Source organism: Phalaenopsis equestris, unplaced genomic scaffold (genome assembly GCF_001263595.1).
Source record: "Phalaenopsis equestris unplaced genomic scaffold, ASM126359v1 Scaffold000552, whole genome shotgun sequence".
Lineage (NCBI taxonomy): Eukaryota > Viridiplantae > Streptophyta > Magnoliopsida > Asparagales > Orchidaceae > Phalaenopsis > Phalaenopsis equestris.
Genome location: NW_018164992.1, coordinates 1,516,965 through 1,535,888, shown reverse-complemented (window position 1 = coordinate 1,535,888; position 18,924 = coordinate 1,516,965). Strand labels below are relative to the sequence as shown.

Below are 18,924 nucleotides of genomic sequence, written 5' to 3'. Positions count from 1 at the left end.
TTTGTATTAAATAGGGGAACTTGTCGGCAAATAAAACGGTTTCGCAGACCCAAACGGATGTCATATCTTTCTTAGTTTATTTGATCGAGCCTCACCCTCAAGTCTTGTGTTTATCCTTTGGGGTAGATACAAGATTTGAGGTTGAGTGCTCTTTCATTTAAACTATGGAAAATATGAGGTCAGTTTGATTTCATATTTTTCTAAAATTATATATATATACGTAAATCAAAAAGTCCTTCCGAAGCGGGCGACGGGACTTCGATTCCGGCGACCGACAGCTTCTTACGGGCGACCCCCAAACTTTAAAAAAAAAAAAAACTCTCTTTTCCCCCTTTTAAGCGCCGACAAGCATCTTGGAGATTTTGTATCGAGGTGATTTGAGAGAGAGGCCATGGCAAGATGAGAGCTCATTGATCTTGGAGATTTTGTGTCGAGGTATAATCCCTTTGCAACAAGTCTTGTTTTATACCTGACCTCTTAAATGCCTGGCAGCGGGGCAGTTTTTTTCCAACAAATTGTATAATTAAACATTTGCTCAAGTTGCAATATTTCTTATTATATATGTTAATAAATATATGGAAACCCAATTTGTTGCATGGTGATACTGGAGGAAAAATGCCCAGGCTGCAAAATAAAATGCGAATGATAATATTATTGCTGAAAAGATTACAACAGGACTCAGGCTACAATGATAACTATTCAAAGCAGGAAATAAATGACGACATGCACCAATAACACCCTCGAGGCGATGATTAAGGAGGAAGGGCTGCTGAATGGCTGTTGTAGCTGGGCTGTAGTGGGGAAGGAATTGGGGTGGGGCTGTCGTCGGGTTGTTAAATGTGTGGGAGAGAGTGGGTTGCTGCAGAGACAGCTGTGAGGAGAGGGACATTTGTGAGATTGCAGCAGGGAAAAGGAAGGTACCGTGGGACAGCTGTGAGGAAGGTGTCAGTGGCTGTACAGGTGGCTGTGGGGAGGTGGGGGGCGTTGGTGGGGTGTGAGGGAGCAGCCGGCAGGGTTGGAAAAGGGTTAGAGTGGTATACTGTTAGACTGGCTGCAGGAAATTTCAATCAAGGGGATCTAGTGGTTGGCTGGGTTCACAGGGAGGTGAAGGATAGCTACGGGAGCTGGTGTCACGGAAGGATACGGGATCTGGGTTTCACGGGAGTGGGGTAACAGCGGCTGGGATTTTGGGTGGGGCGGGGAAAGCAGCGAGCATTGGAGAGTGGTTGCGAGCGAAGAAAGATACAATCATCACCAACGAGGAAAGGGATACAACCGGAGCACCACCCTAATCGTTAGATACAGCCCCCTGAGGGGAAAATCGGATGTCGGCGGCTGTCATCGCAAATCTGAAATCAGAAATAACATAAACTGAAACCCTAAGACCTAAAAACACATATAAGTAGAAGTGAGATGAATGAGAAATGAAAATAAGAAGACAAGAAATTTTCCACCTAATGAAAAGAGGGGAGAAGGTGCTGGTCACAATTAAACCGGTTCGGGTCAAACCGGTTCAGCTTTTGGAGGAAAAGCCCCTTGTCAAATGGTTTCCATGATGTTAAGTTATTGCTGGTCTTGGGAGCTCTATACATCCAATTACTTATTTTTTGCATCCATTTACTATTTCTATTATTAGGATGTAAGTGCTTCCTACGATACATTAATATAGCATAATTTTTCTTTTTTTTGTAAGCAATCAACTATTATGCCTTAGTCATGATATTTGTTTTTAGAATAGTTATGCTTTAAAGTTTACTCATTATTACCAGTGAAGACGTTATTTCTTTAATCTTTTTGAGATGGATTTAAAAAAAATCCATATTTATAAGCTTTTCTTTCTTGAATAAACTTTCAACTATTTTGCATAAATTTCCTCTCATCTGAGCTTGATAATTTGTTCTATGCAACTTTAGGATTAACTGATGTTTTTTTTTGAAATCATTTACATACATACCACACAATTCTTTTGTATTTACATATCTAACACACAAACTTTAATATTTAGATGCTTATCAGTCAAATCTTAATATCACATCAATTATACCACTATTGCCTCTTTTTTAACAGTGAAATACACTGTTTCATGCATAAATTATCATACTAAACTGTTATAAATATAAATATAAAAGTTTGGTGTTAGATATATAAATACATAGGAATAGTGTGGTATTTACATAAGTTTCTCTTTTCTTTTTCATTATGCATCATCATTGATCCTGATTTGAAGTTTTTAATAACTAGGAGAAAATTATTAAACTCATGTCCCCTATCAACAGTATATTAGCCGGTATACAATGTGTGTATTTGTAGTCTGTTATGAGAAAGACTGCCATGGATCATGTGCAAAGGGGACCTTTGACTGTTATAGGGATCTTATTGCAAATTTTAGATGCTGGTACTTGATGGGAAGTTTTCAAATAACTACAGTATTTTGTTAGGGAAACTTACATAGCACGCAGTTCTTAGGTATTTACATATCTAACACCTAAACATTCTTCTGCAAAGGGGACCTTTTAATGGTAAACGGACCTTAATGCAAATTTTAGTCGCGGGGTGCTCGCTGGAAAGTTTTCAAATAACTACAATGTTTTGTTAGGGAAACTTATATACCGCTAAATTCTTTAACTTCACATAAAAAATACCATCATCACTATAGTTTTAAAAGTGAAGTACACTTATTCATGCATACGTTTACGACACCAAAGTTTTATAAGTGTAAATATCAAATTTTAGGCATTACATAGGTAAATACATAATAACTGCGTGGTATGCATGTAAATTTCTCAAGTTGTTATTGCATTGCAGGATATCGTGCAGTAATTTGTGGCATGGATCCTATTTGCTGTGAATCAAGTTCTTGGATGGAGGTTGCTGATGTTGAAAAGTTATCTCGAGGGGCTAACCAACCGTTTTATCAGGTATCCTCGTCAGCAAGGTGACTCTTATCTAATATAGGAATGCATCTGATATAAATCTGACTTTAGCTCTGTCGAGTGGAGTGGGGTTTTGTGTGCAACAAACTAGATCACCTATCCTTTAATCTTTATTTCATAGTTTCAAACTAAGGAAAATTTTTTTCTACAATCTAGTGCTAAAATTGTATATATCGATGCACAATATTTTTATGTTTTAATGCTTATTGTTTAGGGTTTAGTAAGTTTCTTTTTTTAATGGATGCTTTGTTTTATGAAATTTCAATTAAGTTAGGGATGTTTTAATAAGGTGATTTTCATTAAAACTTGGAATTGGACTATATTATGGTATGAAATCACTTTTTGAACGCCTCTATGTAGGGAATTCATGGACATTTTTAGTTTAGCACTGCTAACTCTGAAAATTGTATGGTAAGATCATATTTTAGGTTACAAGGAAGAATGATAATTTATTTGGACTATTGAAGAATCATATTTTAGGTTTGGATTTGGTTGTTATATTTGAAATAATTGAATGGGGAATGGTTGGGATGTTGATTAAGGTCTCACAGTTCTGTTATTTTGAGTATACCAATCTGCCAATATCATGAGTTGCTTTTTCTTAGGTATCTCGAACAGAGTAGGTGGAAAACATGTGTGTCGAAGATATGCTTTTAAAGTTAACATTGACTTCTTTACTAGAAAAAAGGTTTGTTGTATCAATCCCTGAATACTTGGGACAAACAGTATTACTAATTGTAATTTAGAGATGTGAACTTGATTGAAAAGTGCCCAGAGACATAACATGAAGATTAGTAATCCATGAGCTTTTTAGTTTAACTTGAAAAGATTAAGACATACAAAATTTACTTGGTGGGTTTTGTTTTGATTGATTTACTTGTAGCATCATGGAATTACATCTATTGGAAGGTCCAATACATAAGCATATTTTGACATACTTATTTGCTTTTGTGCTAACCTTGATTAATTAGGATGCTACTTATATATATTGCAAATGCCTTGTGTGTGACTTACATGGAATGCCCAAAAGTGGTATTTACAATTCTACTTGATGGACACGGTGGCCCTATTAAATATATTTGTTTGAAAGGTTAGGTTAATGCAGTATCATTAATCAGGATTAGGCTTATATCCATTCGAAGGTTCAAGAATTAGGCTTATAAACTCAAGAGCAAGGAAAGCCTAGTGTTTGCCATTGAGACTCTTGATTTTAATATGATATTTGGAATTAACTTAATTTTGAATTTGATTTCTATTATGGGCTTATGATTCTATTTTGGAGTTGCCCAGATGATTGAGGTCATAGATCTTACTTTTGACATGCCTTTATGTGGAATTCATGACTTTGATGTTGGAGTCTACGCAATGATGGTCACAGAACCTCACCTTATAGGCATAGGCAAGGCAACTTCAATCAAAGACCCATAGATAAATTGTTATATTACCAGATCAAACTTGATCCTAGGCCTATTTGCTTGATCAACATAATCAAAATGTTTGAGTTTTGAACATGGGAGTATCATGTTAATTTGGTTCTTAAAGGTGCGCTTTGGTGAATTGCTATCGTCAAAATGATGTTGCAATGCTCATGCAATTATTGCAAGATTTTGTTTTTTATGCCCTTGGTTGAATTTGCTGCCATTTAAAGGCTACAATGCATTTACATGCTCTGTAAAGCAACATATTAGGTCAAGTCAAAATGGAATTGAGTTTCAAGATGCTACCCAACCAAAATATTTTTATAAAATTTTATTTATAGCATGGGGTTATCCTATAATTAGATTTTATTTTTTGCTAGGTCTCTAGTTTGTAATTTCTATCAATTAAAAAAAATTCAAAGTTTTAACATGTTACATTACTTAATTAAGTACTTCTTTTTCTTTTTAATTCGGTTTGTTTTACTTATGACTAGATCAAAAGAAAAAGGCTGCTTTGCTTTTAATGACTTGGCAACCAATCACCGAATTTACATTTTAATATACATTTTTGCTCATCCATTTGTTGAAGATGAATGATATAGAGTTAAAAATTTAGACAAGAAAACACTAGGCATGGCTTCCTTTTTTCAATGCTCCTCTATGTCCAAATAACAATCACTTTATAAGTATTGTGAAACCAAAGTAAGCACACGGTGATGTGTTGGAGCAAATTAAGCAAATATGGGCATGCTTAACATTTACTTTAGTTTTCCCTTTTGTGTGGCATTTCGGCAAATGTGCCCATTGGTTTTGTGAGGAGGTTGGTTTGATTAGGATTTGAAGTATTCGTGGTTGAAGATGATTAATTCATGTTTTGATTATATTTGAAAATGTTTCGAAGGAGTTTTGATGGCGGTCTTAACAAATTCTTAGCAGGTACGAGGATGATTAACATTCCTCTTGGTTTAAGGTTTATAGTGGGATCAACGTATTCAAAACTAAATAAACAAACGTATAACATTACTGACAGATCACTTACCTTGAATATATAATGAATAGAGAGATGGTCACCATGAAACTTTGCCGCGACCTAAACACTTGATACAATCACTAGAAATGAAGGCGCTCTGAAGAGAAAGAATTGAGGAGCTCATATTATCTAAATGTCACAACTATTCAGCTAGGGCTTTGACTCCTATTTATAATATGCTAGATGTTTTGTTCTAAAATAAACTTTTGAGCATTTTTCTTGAAGAAAATAAGGAGCATATTTCTTTATATTAAAGCTATTATGAGGTATATAAAGTTAATTTCTCATGCAGTAAACAATTCTGTGATCCACCATTTGGAGGAAAAAAAAACTTGGTAGAAATAGTTTCAACTTTAAAATCGTAGGCATTTTTTTCTTATTTTGGTCATTTGATTTTAAGTTAATTTTGATTGCAGCCTCCTTTGATTTTTTTTTTTTTCAATTGCAGTTGACGATCTTGAGCGGGGTAGGTGGTGAGCTTCATAGGATGCGAATGTCTCAATCCATCCTTGATGGGTTTTTTGTGGATGATTATGCATGAGAGGGTAGGGGCAGAGTGAGGAGATTTTTTTAGTAGGAGCACAGACTTCTAATTTCAAAAATACCCTCAACTTTCTTCATTTGGATGTGAGACATTAGTGATTTAAAAAAAAATTGTTTAAATATTATTATAGGAATACTCTAAATTTTTGTGCTTAATTATTTGTAGGAAAAAATCAATTAAATTGCTCATAACTTGTTCTTTGCAGAATAAGTAATCATTATATAATAATTATTTATTTGGAAGAATAGAAGAAAATCTTCTAAATTTCCTTATAAAATATAAGTGCATTAATTGACAAATTACTATATTTTTATATTATACATATTTTAAAATAAATTCATGATAATTATTATACTTGTTCATGTCAAAATGAAATATTTTTATTAAGATATCTCAACTAAGTTTTAGCTAAAATAAAATTTGAAACTCTTAGAATTTATTTTAACATAAGTTTAATACATAAAGATTTTAATTAAAATTTTTATTATAATAATATTATAATAACTAAAAAAAGTTACATATTCATTTTAATTTTAAAAAATCCTGTCCTAAATTTAAAAAAAATAAAATTATCTGATATTATTATTGATCGAAGAGTTCCAAGTCACCAAATATTGATCATAAACGCAATCAAAAACCTCAGTTGCCAATTATATGATTTTTGTTTAAATGCAAAAGTGTCGCACTATAGTTTGCATTATGATTGATGTTTAAATGCAAAAATTTTAGTCATGCATAAAAAAACATATTATATGGTTGTTTTTTAAATGCAAAAGCATTGCACCATAGATTAAACATCTCGAATAGTATTTTGACGTGTTGGCTTTGGATGTGCCAGGCTTTAATATCTATGTAAAATTTAAGAGTAAAATTTTAATATTCTCATTTTAAGGTTTCATTTTAAGGTTTAATAAGTAACTATTCATTTACATATTTAATTAGTTTTGGTTTGTCTTGATAAGATTGAACGCGTGATTAAAATCTAGTAAAGGTAAGTTCAAGTTGTGCTCAAATCAAACTTAAATGATCATAAATTTAAATGAATTGAGCTTCAGGGTCTGTTTGGGGCAGCTACAGTTTCTCAGCTTTTCAATTACAGTTTAGTTGCCCCAGAAGTTGTTTCGGGGAAACTGGTTGGTTATTTGTTGTAATTGTGTGAAAACTGCTGTGTGACAGCTATTTCTGGACAAATGATCATTTTGCCCCTGTTTAGTAATATTGTTTGTAACAGAACTGTGAGAGTCATATATTTGATACTTCAGAAGCATAAATTCACTTCAAAACTGTACAAAAATTCAGATACATAACTCACTCAATAGTATGTACCAAAAGTGTTAAAAAAGGTAATCAGAAATTGAATAAAGTTTTTATTGTGTTGAATAAATTACAGATAATAAAATAAGAAATTCTCCAATTATTCTTCTACTATCGCATCAGTAATATGTTCCCTCAACTCTGTCATCTCGTTTGCACCTTCCTCGTCTACAGTACGGATGGTGGAAGCCTCACTGTCATGTTGTGCCAACGACAATACTCAAAAAATTCGGCAGATACATGTTTTTGATCCTCGCCCGCTCGACAGAAGTCAATGTTGTTGCGGGAAGGATGTCGTTGAATGTAATTGTGAAGATTCATCGTAGCAGTCACAAATTTGTACATGTTTGGGAAACGGGTAGGAAGACGTATCGTGGAGTATAACTCATTTTTTCTTCCAAACACCAAAAGTTCTCTTAATGACACCACGTAATGACGAATGTCTTTTATTGAACATTTTTTTTTCTGCCTCGTGTTACATTGTTTGCACTTTCAAATTATGGTATGCGATATCTAGTATCAAAAAATGACTTGAGATACCCTCGTCAACGGATATCCAACATCGACCAAGTAGTGTTTACTTGATATAAATTGTATATTTAATATGAAACTACCTCTTCAACCCTAGATGGGATAAAGTGCTACATGGTGAAAGTCACCTCTAGAACTTTATCTCTCTGGTGGATTCTGGGTTATGTAAACCGATGAGAATGTCAATTGCTGGATTGGGGGAAACTGTGGAACCCATTAAGTAAAATGTTGTTGAACTCCTAAATTCCAAGTGTCTTATGTTGTAACGTTTGGACTATTGAAAGAAAATTCAAAGTTAAACGTGCTCATAGGGAGCACTCCTGGGATGGTGATCTCCTATAAGTTACATCAATAAGACAAAACTGTTAGTTCATTAGACCAGTGCTGACAATATCGGGTGAGAGTTTGGTCTATTACATAGTAAAATATTTTTTGGCTCCGCAAATGCATATTTGACAATTGGCTGCCAAATAAAATGATGAATGTTAAAGTTTAAAAAGAAAGTAGATAAACAATGAATTAACAATGGCTCAGAATTAGTTATATTATAAAATTTTAGAATGGGGAGAATTTATGGCCTACACTGTAATTAGTTAGCGAAATAAATTTAACAGGATTTGGCTTAACTCCATTATATAACAAATATATACTTTTCAATTCAATTTTGATGCCAACAATACTTATAAGCTATTTGCATCCTGAAATCCATCCAATCTTTACAGGTTTTGGTTGATGTTCATGACGACCCCAACTTGCTCGTTGCTTATGGTAACTTCATTGATCCTCTAGTGTTATATTTTCTTATGTTTTAGCACCAATGAAGTAAATCATATCTGCAGAGTTGAGTAAACTTACTGATTGTTAGAAGAATTTATTCTACATCAATATTTACTGCCGAGTTTTGGGCAATGTGATTTTTGCAGTGTTTGTCTGTGCAATCAGATCCGTCTTTGTTGATTTAATTTTTTTTTTTTTACATATACACTCAGCAAAATTTTTTTGGCCAAAAGCTATGTTTGTCTTTTCTGTAAATCATTCTTTTTTTCTCTAGCTAACTATTTTTCACTTTATGTAGTTTTTATGGTCTAATATGTGCATTAACAGCATTTTGTACGTTGAAGATTTTTTTTGTTAATTTTCTAGGTCTGTTGATCACCTAATGAATCATCTTTTTTTTTTTCTTGGAAGATTTACATACATACCGCATAATTCTTATGATTTACATATTTAACACTTAGACTTCAATTTTTACATGGATGCCACCTTTACCTATGCATGAGAAGGTATATTTGCTTAGTGAGCCAAACCCAAGCTGTTCACGAACAAAGAGTCGTTTTGACAACCCTAATCACATAGCCATAAGATGTTAAGGGTTGAAAGATTTAAAAAATTTTGTTTATATTAAAACATCATTTTAATCTAATTTAATAATTTTTATTTTATTTTCTTAATTAATATTTTTAATTGATTATAAATCTTTGTAGTCTTGCAGTCAATATACATATATATAATTGATGAGTAGTATTTCGAGCCAAAACGAGTCGAACACGTACGAGCAAATCTTTGTTCGTATTTGACTCGTTAACTTAGCGAACGAGCCGAACACGAGCTGTTTGCAAACAACGAGCCGTTTTGACAGCCCTAATCAATGTGATAATGAAGTTCTTATAGAGCAATTCATAACAATAATCTTATAGGAGTATTACATACCAATGATATCTCTCTTTCTAATGAAATAAAACCTCGAAAAATAATAATTACTGTGAAATTTTCAAAACTTTCTTTTATATGTTTGAACCATGACTGAGTTTGTGTTCCTTCTTCGTAGGACATAAATTAAGCTCCATAGCATAACAAACAACTCGTTTTCATTAGGATTTATTTGGGATCATTTTTTTTGTTTTTAAAAACATATTTGTATAATATGTTTTTAATATATTTTTATTTTTTATTTCTAAAAATAAATAAACATGTTTTTGAAAATACTAAAGAAAATTTTAAGTGTTTTGAGTGTTTTCATAAACCTGTTAATTTATTTATAGAAACAAAAAAAAATATATATATATATATAGAAAATACACTAAACTTACATGTTTTTTAAAATAAAAGAAAAAATAAAAGCAAATATAAAAATACAACAACAACAAGCCTTTATCCCACTAAGTGGGGTCAACAACAACAAGCCTTTATCACAACTTACTTTTCATATGAGGATCAAGTTTTGGGTTCTTTTGAGTGTCATATTTTCATTTAATTCTAATAAATTAATATCATTTTTTATACAATATGCCCAAATTTTTCTAGGTCTACTTCTGTCTTTCTTAACATAAGTTGACTCTAAAACATCCACTCTCCTAAACAGATCATCAGATGGTCGACATTTAATATGACCAAACCATCTAAGGCGGCTCTCTCTAATTTGGCCTACCATTGGAGCTACACCAACCCTATCAGGAATATATTCATTTTGCATTTTGTCTCTTAGTGTAAAGTCACTCATCCACCTAAGCATGGTCATCTCGGCAACACTTAACTTAGTTTTATGCTTTTCTTTTAAAGTCTAACATTTTGCGCCATAGAGCACTACAGATCTCACGACCATCTTATAAAATTTTTCTTTCAGTATAAGCGGTACTTCTCTATCACACAAAAGGCCTAAAACATGTCTCCACTTCAAATAACCAACTTGAATTCTACTAATAACATCTGCATCTATATCACCATTATTTTGAACAATAAACCCGAGATATCTAAAGCATTCACACTTTTTAATAATTCGATCACCCATAGTCACAACTCAGTTTCGTAAGGCAAGAAACTCCCAATTTTCCTAAATATTTCCACACTTCAATTAGTATATCATCAAGTCCTACAAACTTTCTTTTGATTCTTTAAGTACATTCTTTATCATTTGTTTAATAGTGTTTGTTGTTTTATCCCACATAGAATTTGCTTCTTTGTGGACATTCCAAATCTTAAAATCTTGAGGTTCACTCATAAGGATAATTTTTTTTTGTCTTTTAGATGCCCTCATCTATTCTATAATAAAAATTCATAGTATTTTTTTTTAACAACTTTTCATCTTAAAATCTAAAACTAATAATCGATGTTGAGTACTTAAATCCTCACTTGGAATGACATTATAATCTTTATATTCTCGACGATCTCTTCTTTTCATAAGAAAATAATCATTTTTTTTTAATTAGACTCATTCTTATTAGTAATAATATCTTCTTCTCTTTTCTTGAATAAAGTATTAGCAATAATAAAATCATACGGTAAATCAAAATCTAATATAACTCTACTTTCTTTAATCATTTTAAAATCTTAGCCACCATGAATATTTCTAAAATCTTCTACCACTCTACCAACATTCTTATAAGTAATAATATATGTCTCTTTCCTTAAATAAAGTATCAGCAATAACAAAATCATACGCTAAATCAAAATCTAGTATAGCTCTACCTTATTCATTAATCAGTTCAAAACCTTAGCAACCACGAATATTTCTGAAATTTTCTACTACTCTACCGACATTTCCATTTAAATTTTCTCCAATAAAAATTCTTTCTTTAAGAGGCATATCATTTGTATTAATTTTTGTCATTCCAGATTTGTTCTTTAGAACCTATATCTAAACCTACTTGAGGGGCATAAGCATTTATAATATTAAAAATCTTAATATCCAAAATAATATTGTTTCCATTTAAAAATTAAAAACGAAATCGATTCCAGATTATTTTCTAGATATGCATGTGAAGCGCTTCCAATTGAGATTTTAATGAGCGCTCTAGAATTTCTATTAACCTGTTCGGAAGAATATGCAGCAGTTTGTGGCCATCAAGCGTTACCAGTTTGCCTAACTGCTTAATATTTTTGGGGTATTTACATACATACCTCACAATTTCATATATTTGTCTAGCAGCTAAACATTGATATTTACATGCATACCACCCAAATCCTTAACATCACCTCAAAAATACCACCATTACTGTCTTGTTAAAATCAAAATACACCTTTTCATGCATAGATTTGTTACACCAAGTTATTATAAGTATAAATAGATGAGAATTTTATTGTATGTATGTAAATTTACCAACAATTTCTTACAAACATCACCTTTTTGTTGCAGTTCCGGAGGAGAATCTCAAATCTACTGAAAAACCAGATTTGGTGATTTCTATATTTCTCCCAAACAGATTTCTCAAAACTCTTCACTGAATTTAAGTTGGAACTCTTTCTTGCAGAGCAGGTTTGATCATCCGTATGTTTCCTTCCTGTTTTATGGCACTGATACAGCTGGTGACTTCATCCCGGTCAAGCAACTACGAGAAAAATTCAATCGGCCTCGGCATGAACCCCCCATTGATTTACCAGATGGAGCTGAAGATGATAATATATAGGTTTTTCCTCTCCATTCATCTTCTGAATCATTAGATTTGCTTTAAAATGAGTGTAGCATTTCGAGAATCAATCAAGTATTGCACTAATCTTAATGTAAATCTAACAGCTGACAGTTTAGGGTTCTATTGTGATATAGGTTGACAGTTTAGGGTTCCTATTGCAGGGCTAAAGGCAAAGCTGCGGGGTCTAGTTTGCAATTTGTGATATAGTTTGGTTTGAGATGAAGAAACAGATATGAGCATTTTACTGTAAATATGCTTTGGTAGTTTGGAAGACAGTGATGGATGTATTGCATCATTCTTTGCAGCTTTTAAACTTAGTGCAGCATAATATTTTGCATGAAATTTACCAATTTGCTTTTAAAAAACTCGTCATTTAAGGACAATGCGGTGCGCTATGGTCGGCACAAGGTGTAGATTTTTACGCTCGAATGTGTAAGCACATTGGTTGGAAACAAAATGAAGAATTTCTAGGTGTTAGATTATAGCGCGCATTTTATGCAAAAAAGTGTAGATTTTGTGGATTACATGCTCTAATTACATAGTAGCGGTGCGACCGAGTTGAGTCGGCCTAAATTTGAGCTTGATTTATTAATAAAGTTTGACCTTGAGCTAGAGCTGGAGCCCACTTCTACGAGTTTGATTCAACTTGTTTATTATAAAAGAAAATGAATGATATTAATTTAAGATATTGTTATAATAATATGATAAATATAATGAATGATTATGAGCTAAATAATCAAAAAATATTTAATAAACTATATATTAGTATTTTTTTAAATATTATTAATATTTTAAAGATAAAGTCTTGAAATTGAAATTTAATATATTTTGAATGTATTTTATATTAATATATTTTTTAAACTAGTCTTCACGTGCTAATTAGTCAAGTCGGGTTGCTTTGAGGTTATATTAATATTTTTTTAAAATTAATAGATGGAGGGGCGGAGTTGGGTTATGTTGTCTTTTCTTGAATTTATAATTTTTTTATATAAATGTCAAAATTTAATGTTAGCTTCGTGTCCTTTTAGTATATTTCTTTATTTAATAATTTTTTAAAAATAAATATTTAATGATTTTACCTATCCTAAAAAATAATATTTATTTTATCTTTGGATGGATGTATAGAAATAAAAAAATAATAAAAGATAAATGAAATGATTTTTTCTAAATAATAAAAAAAAATATATATATTAAATTGTGAAGACAAGTCAACTTCAAATGGTTTGAATGAAGCTGATGGTGACATATGTTACTTGGTATATGAATTAAGTGGCTGTGGAAAGCTGTTGCTAGGTCAACCAGGGGTCTGGTCAAACTTTCTCAAATCACTAATGTCTTGCTGCACGGACTAATAAGCGAATTATGACATGATAATTTTTTTCTATTCATTTATATAATATTTTATTACATTATCATATTATATTATATTATATGCATGAAAATGTATATTTTATTTAAAAAAAAAATTAATTGAGGTGGTAATTTTATAATATTGTTAATGATTTGAGAGTTGAATGAGTAAATATTAAAGTTTAGTGGTTAGATTTGCAAATATATAATAATTTTATGGTATATATGTAAATTATTTAAATATTTATCATGCATATATAATGTTATGATGTTAGACAAAATTATTGAAGATAAAATTCAAATAGCTGTCTAGTTCATATAAAAACGATGGAATGAAACAAATTATCAGTGATATTATAATATTGACATATTCCTAGATTATACATATATGTGTGTGTACGTGCGCGCGCGCGTGCACGTAAGAGGTGGCTTGTTGGTTGGTAGTTTCGGCTTAAGTCCTCTCTATCCCGAGTTCGAATCCATCTGGGTCGAATTAACATATATGAAGTGGACAAGCACATGTTGTCGTCCATCATTTTTTAACTATATATATATGATGTGTGCTAGAAAATTCGTGGCAGCAAAGTAACAGACTATCATCTTAGCATTGTACGAAAGTTCAGCGCACACACAAGATAAAAGAGAAACAAGCGGTGATGACTCCAGAAGTTTTTACGTGAAAAACGCGTAAGCGAAAAACCACAGGGTCTGGCCAAAATCCACTATTGATTAATGATTACAGAAATCTCTTGTCCTACAGACGAGAAAGGGCAACTATATTTTTTTAGATTATAACGTCGACTAACGACGTCTGGTTGGTGGTGATCGATGGTGGTTAGCGGTGGTCGAAGACGGTCATCGATAGTCGGCGGAGGTCGGCGGTGGTCGACGATGATCAACGGTGATGCTGAGCTGCAGTTTCTCCTTAATTTCTTAGGCGCTCTCTTTAGACTTTTCCTCCCCTCATTTGAGGATGGGGGTCTATTTATAATGTTATGGGTGCAATTAATACAAGAATATCAATCATTTTGATCGGATGATCCAGAGAGTTTCCCTCCATCAAACGAAATTTAATGGACATTTGAGTGCCTTAACGATGTCAGAATTGAGTGATTTTATGCTCGTTGGATTTGTCTTGTCGAAACGCTCGATTCGAGTGTAATTCTTGCTAGTGTCGACATTTGTTTGACTATGAGTTTGATTTGACTCATATTGAACTAGTTTTTATATCATTGCATTTGTTTCATCAAACCGGTCAGTTTGAATATAAGTTTGTTGAAATCAAAGATCTGGATGAATTTCTATCAAGATCTCAATGTTTCTTATTCAAAATATTGTCTTGGGATCCGTGCCATGTCTCGAGATTCATGACGGATGATAAAAAATTGGTGTTGGCATATCAATATACATATCTATACAATTTCATGTAGAGTTAAGATGACATTTATAGAATAATTGAGGTCTAGATTAGAGGCATAAATACATATGAATTAAGTGGTATGTATGCAAGTCTTTTAAGTAGTGTTCAAATAGCTATTATTTACATGAAACAAAGTGTCGGCTTGTGGCGGTTGCAAGTTTGCAATTATTTGAAGTGTCAAGCTGCTACAAGAGAAGTTGTCGCAGAAGAATTTATCATTCAAAAAATTATGGTAATTATTATAATTTTATTTATTTTTTTGCAAAAAAAATCAAATCTAAGCTTATCGCAACCGCCGCACTTAGTCAGATCATGTTGAAAGACAAAGCTTCTCTATGCATTATTTTAAAAAAATAGGAAAACACTACAAACAAACAGAGGTGCTTCATCGTACCATCACGGCGCTATTTCCCTAACGCACTAAAATGAATCATTTATAAAAAAAATAAAATAAAAAAATAAAATAATTATTCTGAAATTTTAATTTCATGAATTTGTACTATTAAAGGGAAATGAGATATACAACATAAAGTGTAAATAAATCAAAGTGCTGAAAGCTTTACTACTAAATATAAAATATATTTTTTTTAAAATGATTGATTAGAGTTATAAATAGTACGATTTATTTATATTTATTTTAAAAATAAATAGATAAAACTAAAATGAAATCTAATAAATATAATTAATTGCAAAAAGAAATAATGAAATTGCACTTTCGACATTCAGCAATTGCATTCATGCTGTTGGTTGGTTCATATTTAAAGCAAGCACGGGAATAGGATCAAATGGTAGACTTTCATCTGCTAGGGGATGAAACTATTATGCGCATAGGTCGCATGCGAGCAAAGAAGATGCTGTTGTGGATTCGTTAGGGTTTCAATGCCCCCATTCCTGACGGCAGCCCCAACGGTCTTTTTTGACGGCGTTTCATTTTAACAAACAATATTTATATTTTTACGATTTAAAAATCTACTCAAATTAATTATGCTAAAATCAGATCAAATTGGAAAAGGGAAATATTCAATGTTTATCAGGCCAACCCGGGTTGAATTGGATGACATAATAAATGTAAATAATAAATACTTTAAATTTCAAATGATAAGCATAAATGATTCATTAATCAAATTCGAGTAAAATTTTAGACGAAATATGGTAAAAAACATCCGAGTTTAACAAATACTTCTTAAAATTAGACTTAGGGTCCGTTTGGGGCAGCTTGTGTGTTTCAAGATAAGCTACTTATTCTGAAACACGGCCCGCGAGCAGGCCGCAGGGGTCGACTCGCGGCCTGCGTTTAGTGTAAAAACCCAAACGCAGTTTCGGATAAGCTGATGAAATGCGCGAACCAAACAATATGGCGGCGTTTTCAGCGTTTTGAAAACGCCGCCGCATTTTCAGCGTTTTGAAAACGCCGCCGCACTTATAAGCTACCCCAAACTGACCCTTATTCGAGATAAAAAAAAGAAAATAAGTCAAATAACGCTTAGCAATATAAATAAAACAAAAAAAAAATCTTTTAAAGATGACAAATTCAAATTTGTCTTCATTGAAGGTCTCCATGAAAGTTGTTTCCCCAGAGTTGTATGACCATTATTTTCTCCGAAAACTTCCAAATCATCACATTCAATTGTTTCAATTATAGCATCATTTAAACCTTCCCCTATACATATAAAATTCTTTTTTTTGAAGATGTGTAGTATGAGCAAATAAATAATGTAAAATTTCAATTTAAAAGAAAAAAACTTATGTTGAGATTGCATAGTTGATGCTATGTTGGGATCTTCAGTGGGTGGAATAACATTCTTTCTTTAAATTTCATTCTCTAAATCATCATGGTTAACTTCACGAGAAGGTTATTCATCAACTCCCCAAAAATCTTGTGTAATCCAAAGGATTGTAACTTCTTTTTTCATATGCAATCTAAAATATAATGATACAAAAATTAAAACTACGTATTAACAATGAACGTATATTGATGAAAAGTATAATATATTCTTCATCTAAAATAGAAATACATTATCCACGTCACCTATTCTTTAAGTTGAGGTTGTATCAAACATATACGAGATCATTTAATCATTGATGCTCTAGATGATTTCTTCGCTTTGTATGGATTTGCCAAAAAACACTCCAATTTCTTTGACATCACAAGGAGGAAGAAGTTTGACTAAGAATCTTTATAGCTAATTTTTTTAGATTTGGAGCATTTGAGCCTAACATCTTCCACCATTCATCTGGAGGAAACAAAAAAATTTTAATAGGGATACAACTCAAATATATGTATAAATGAAATACTAATAAAATATATGACATTATCAGGGCTATTGGGCCATTGGCTTTCCAAAATCTTCAAAATTATCTCGAAAAAGAAAAGGTTAGTTCATTTTCATTCCATAATAAGAAGAGAGTTTATAACCATACCCAATATCTATGATTGAATCAATAACTTTCTGCACAAAAGGTGAATTTAATGCATTTGTAGGTATGCAACAATAAAAAAACCATCTAGTTCTTGCCAAATCAGCACAATGTATAACATCTTTAGATGCTAACACAATTTTGATAGAAGGTTGTGAACCTGGTTTTGTTCTTGGAACAAAATAATTTTCTATTCATCCACCTTTCTATTTTTTTTATCAAACACTTTATCACGTGCAGTTGAACTTTCTTCTTTAGAAAAATAATTATAAGCTCTCTCTTCTTCAATAGCTAGATCATAATATAAGCATATGCGCTATTCAGGTTATGGATGGTCTTACTAGACATATACAGGAGGATGTACCTTGGTCTTGGTGTTGGTGTATTCTTTTTGCTGATGATATCTTTCTCGTGGATAAAACGAGAGAAAAAGCCCAAGAAAAACTTGAATTATGGAGGTCTACATTGGAGTCTAAAGGTCTTCATTTAAGTAGAACTGAAACTGAATATATAGAATGTAATTTTAGTAGTCATAGCTCTAATGACAAAAATGTGACTTTGGGTAATCAAATTATTAAAATGTGTGAACGATTTAGATATCTTGGGTCAGTTGTTCAAAGCGATGGTGATATAGATGGGGATGTTAATAGTAGAATTCAAGTTGGTTGGTTGAAATGGAGGAATGCTTCGGGGGCCTTTTGTGTGATAGAAAGTACCGCTTAGACTGAAAGGAAAATTTTATAAGACGGTGGTGAGACCTGCAATGCTATATGGCGTTGAATGTTGGCCTTTAAAAGAGAAGCATAATAATAAGTTAAGTGTTGCCGAGATGAGAATGATTAGGTGGATGAGTGACTTTACACTTAGAGACAAAATGCAAAATGAATATATCCGTGATAGGGTTGGTGTAGCTCCTGTGACAGACAAAATAAGAGAAAGTCGTCTTAGATGGTTTGGTCACATTAAACGTCGACCATCTGATGATCCGATTAGGAGAGTAGATGTTTTATATTCGACTTGTGTTAAGAAAGTAAGAGGTAGACCTAAAAAGACTTGGGCTTATTGTATTAAAAATGATCTTAATTTACTAGAACTAAATGAAAATATGACACTAAATAGGACACAATGGAGAAAAAGGATTCATGTAGCCGCCCCCACGTAGTGGGATTAAGGCTTTGTTGTCGTTGTACTTGTTTCAAATTCTCTTACATCAGATAACGTATATCATGTGATATTTTTTGCATGCAACAATATTATCTTTCACAAGTTTTTCATTATTTTAATACATCCATTTATGTATATAATCTCATAAATAAGCATGTACAATGTTTTTTCCATCAGGGCCTTTAAATTCACTAAAATAATTCCACGCTATGACTACTTTTTCTAGAACATATTGTGTGGAAATAACAAGTTGACTTCCAGAAGGATCCATTCCAATTCAAGCAATATAAACATGATTAATATATTAGTAAACAATACATATATAGATATGAAATGAAAATTGAAACACATTTTAAAATATCTTGCATATAACATAACAAATCAATGACTAATGAC

At 32.1% G+C, this 18,924-nt stretch overlaps 1 protein-coding gene across 4 annotated transcripts in view; it reads left to right on the top strand.

Annotated features, from left to right (window-relative positions):
- Positions 1-12,563, top strand: part of LOC110029267 (clp protease adapter protein ClpF, chloroplastic) — a 25,477-nt gene extending 12,914 nt beyond the window's left edge. For 2 of the 4 annotated variants that reach the window (XM_020731487.1, XM_020731488.1), the window contains exons 7-10: positions 2,806-2,918; positions 8,493-8,538; positions 11,903-11,943; positions 12,018-12,563. In XM_020731487.1, coding sequence (XP_020587146.1) covers positions 2,806-2,918; positions 8,493-8,538; positions 11,903-11,943; positions 12,018-12,173 — 356 coding nt within the window. In that variant the 3' untranslated portion in view covers positions 12,174-12,563. The remainder of the gene's footprint in view (positions 1-2,805; positions 2,919-8,492; positions 8,539-11,902; positions 11,944-12,017) is intronic. The other 2 variants (XM_020731484.1, XM_020731486.1) reach the window with 2 other exon arrangements.
- Positions 12,564-18,924: the final 6,361 nt, after the last annotated feature.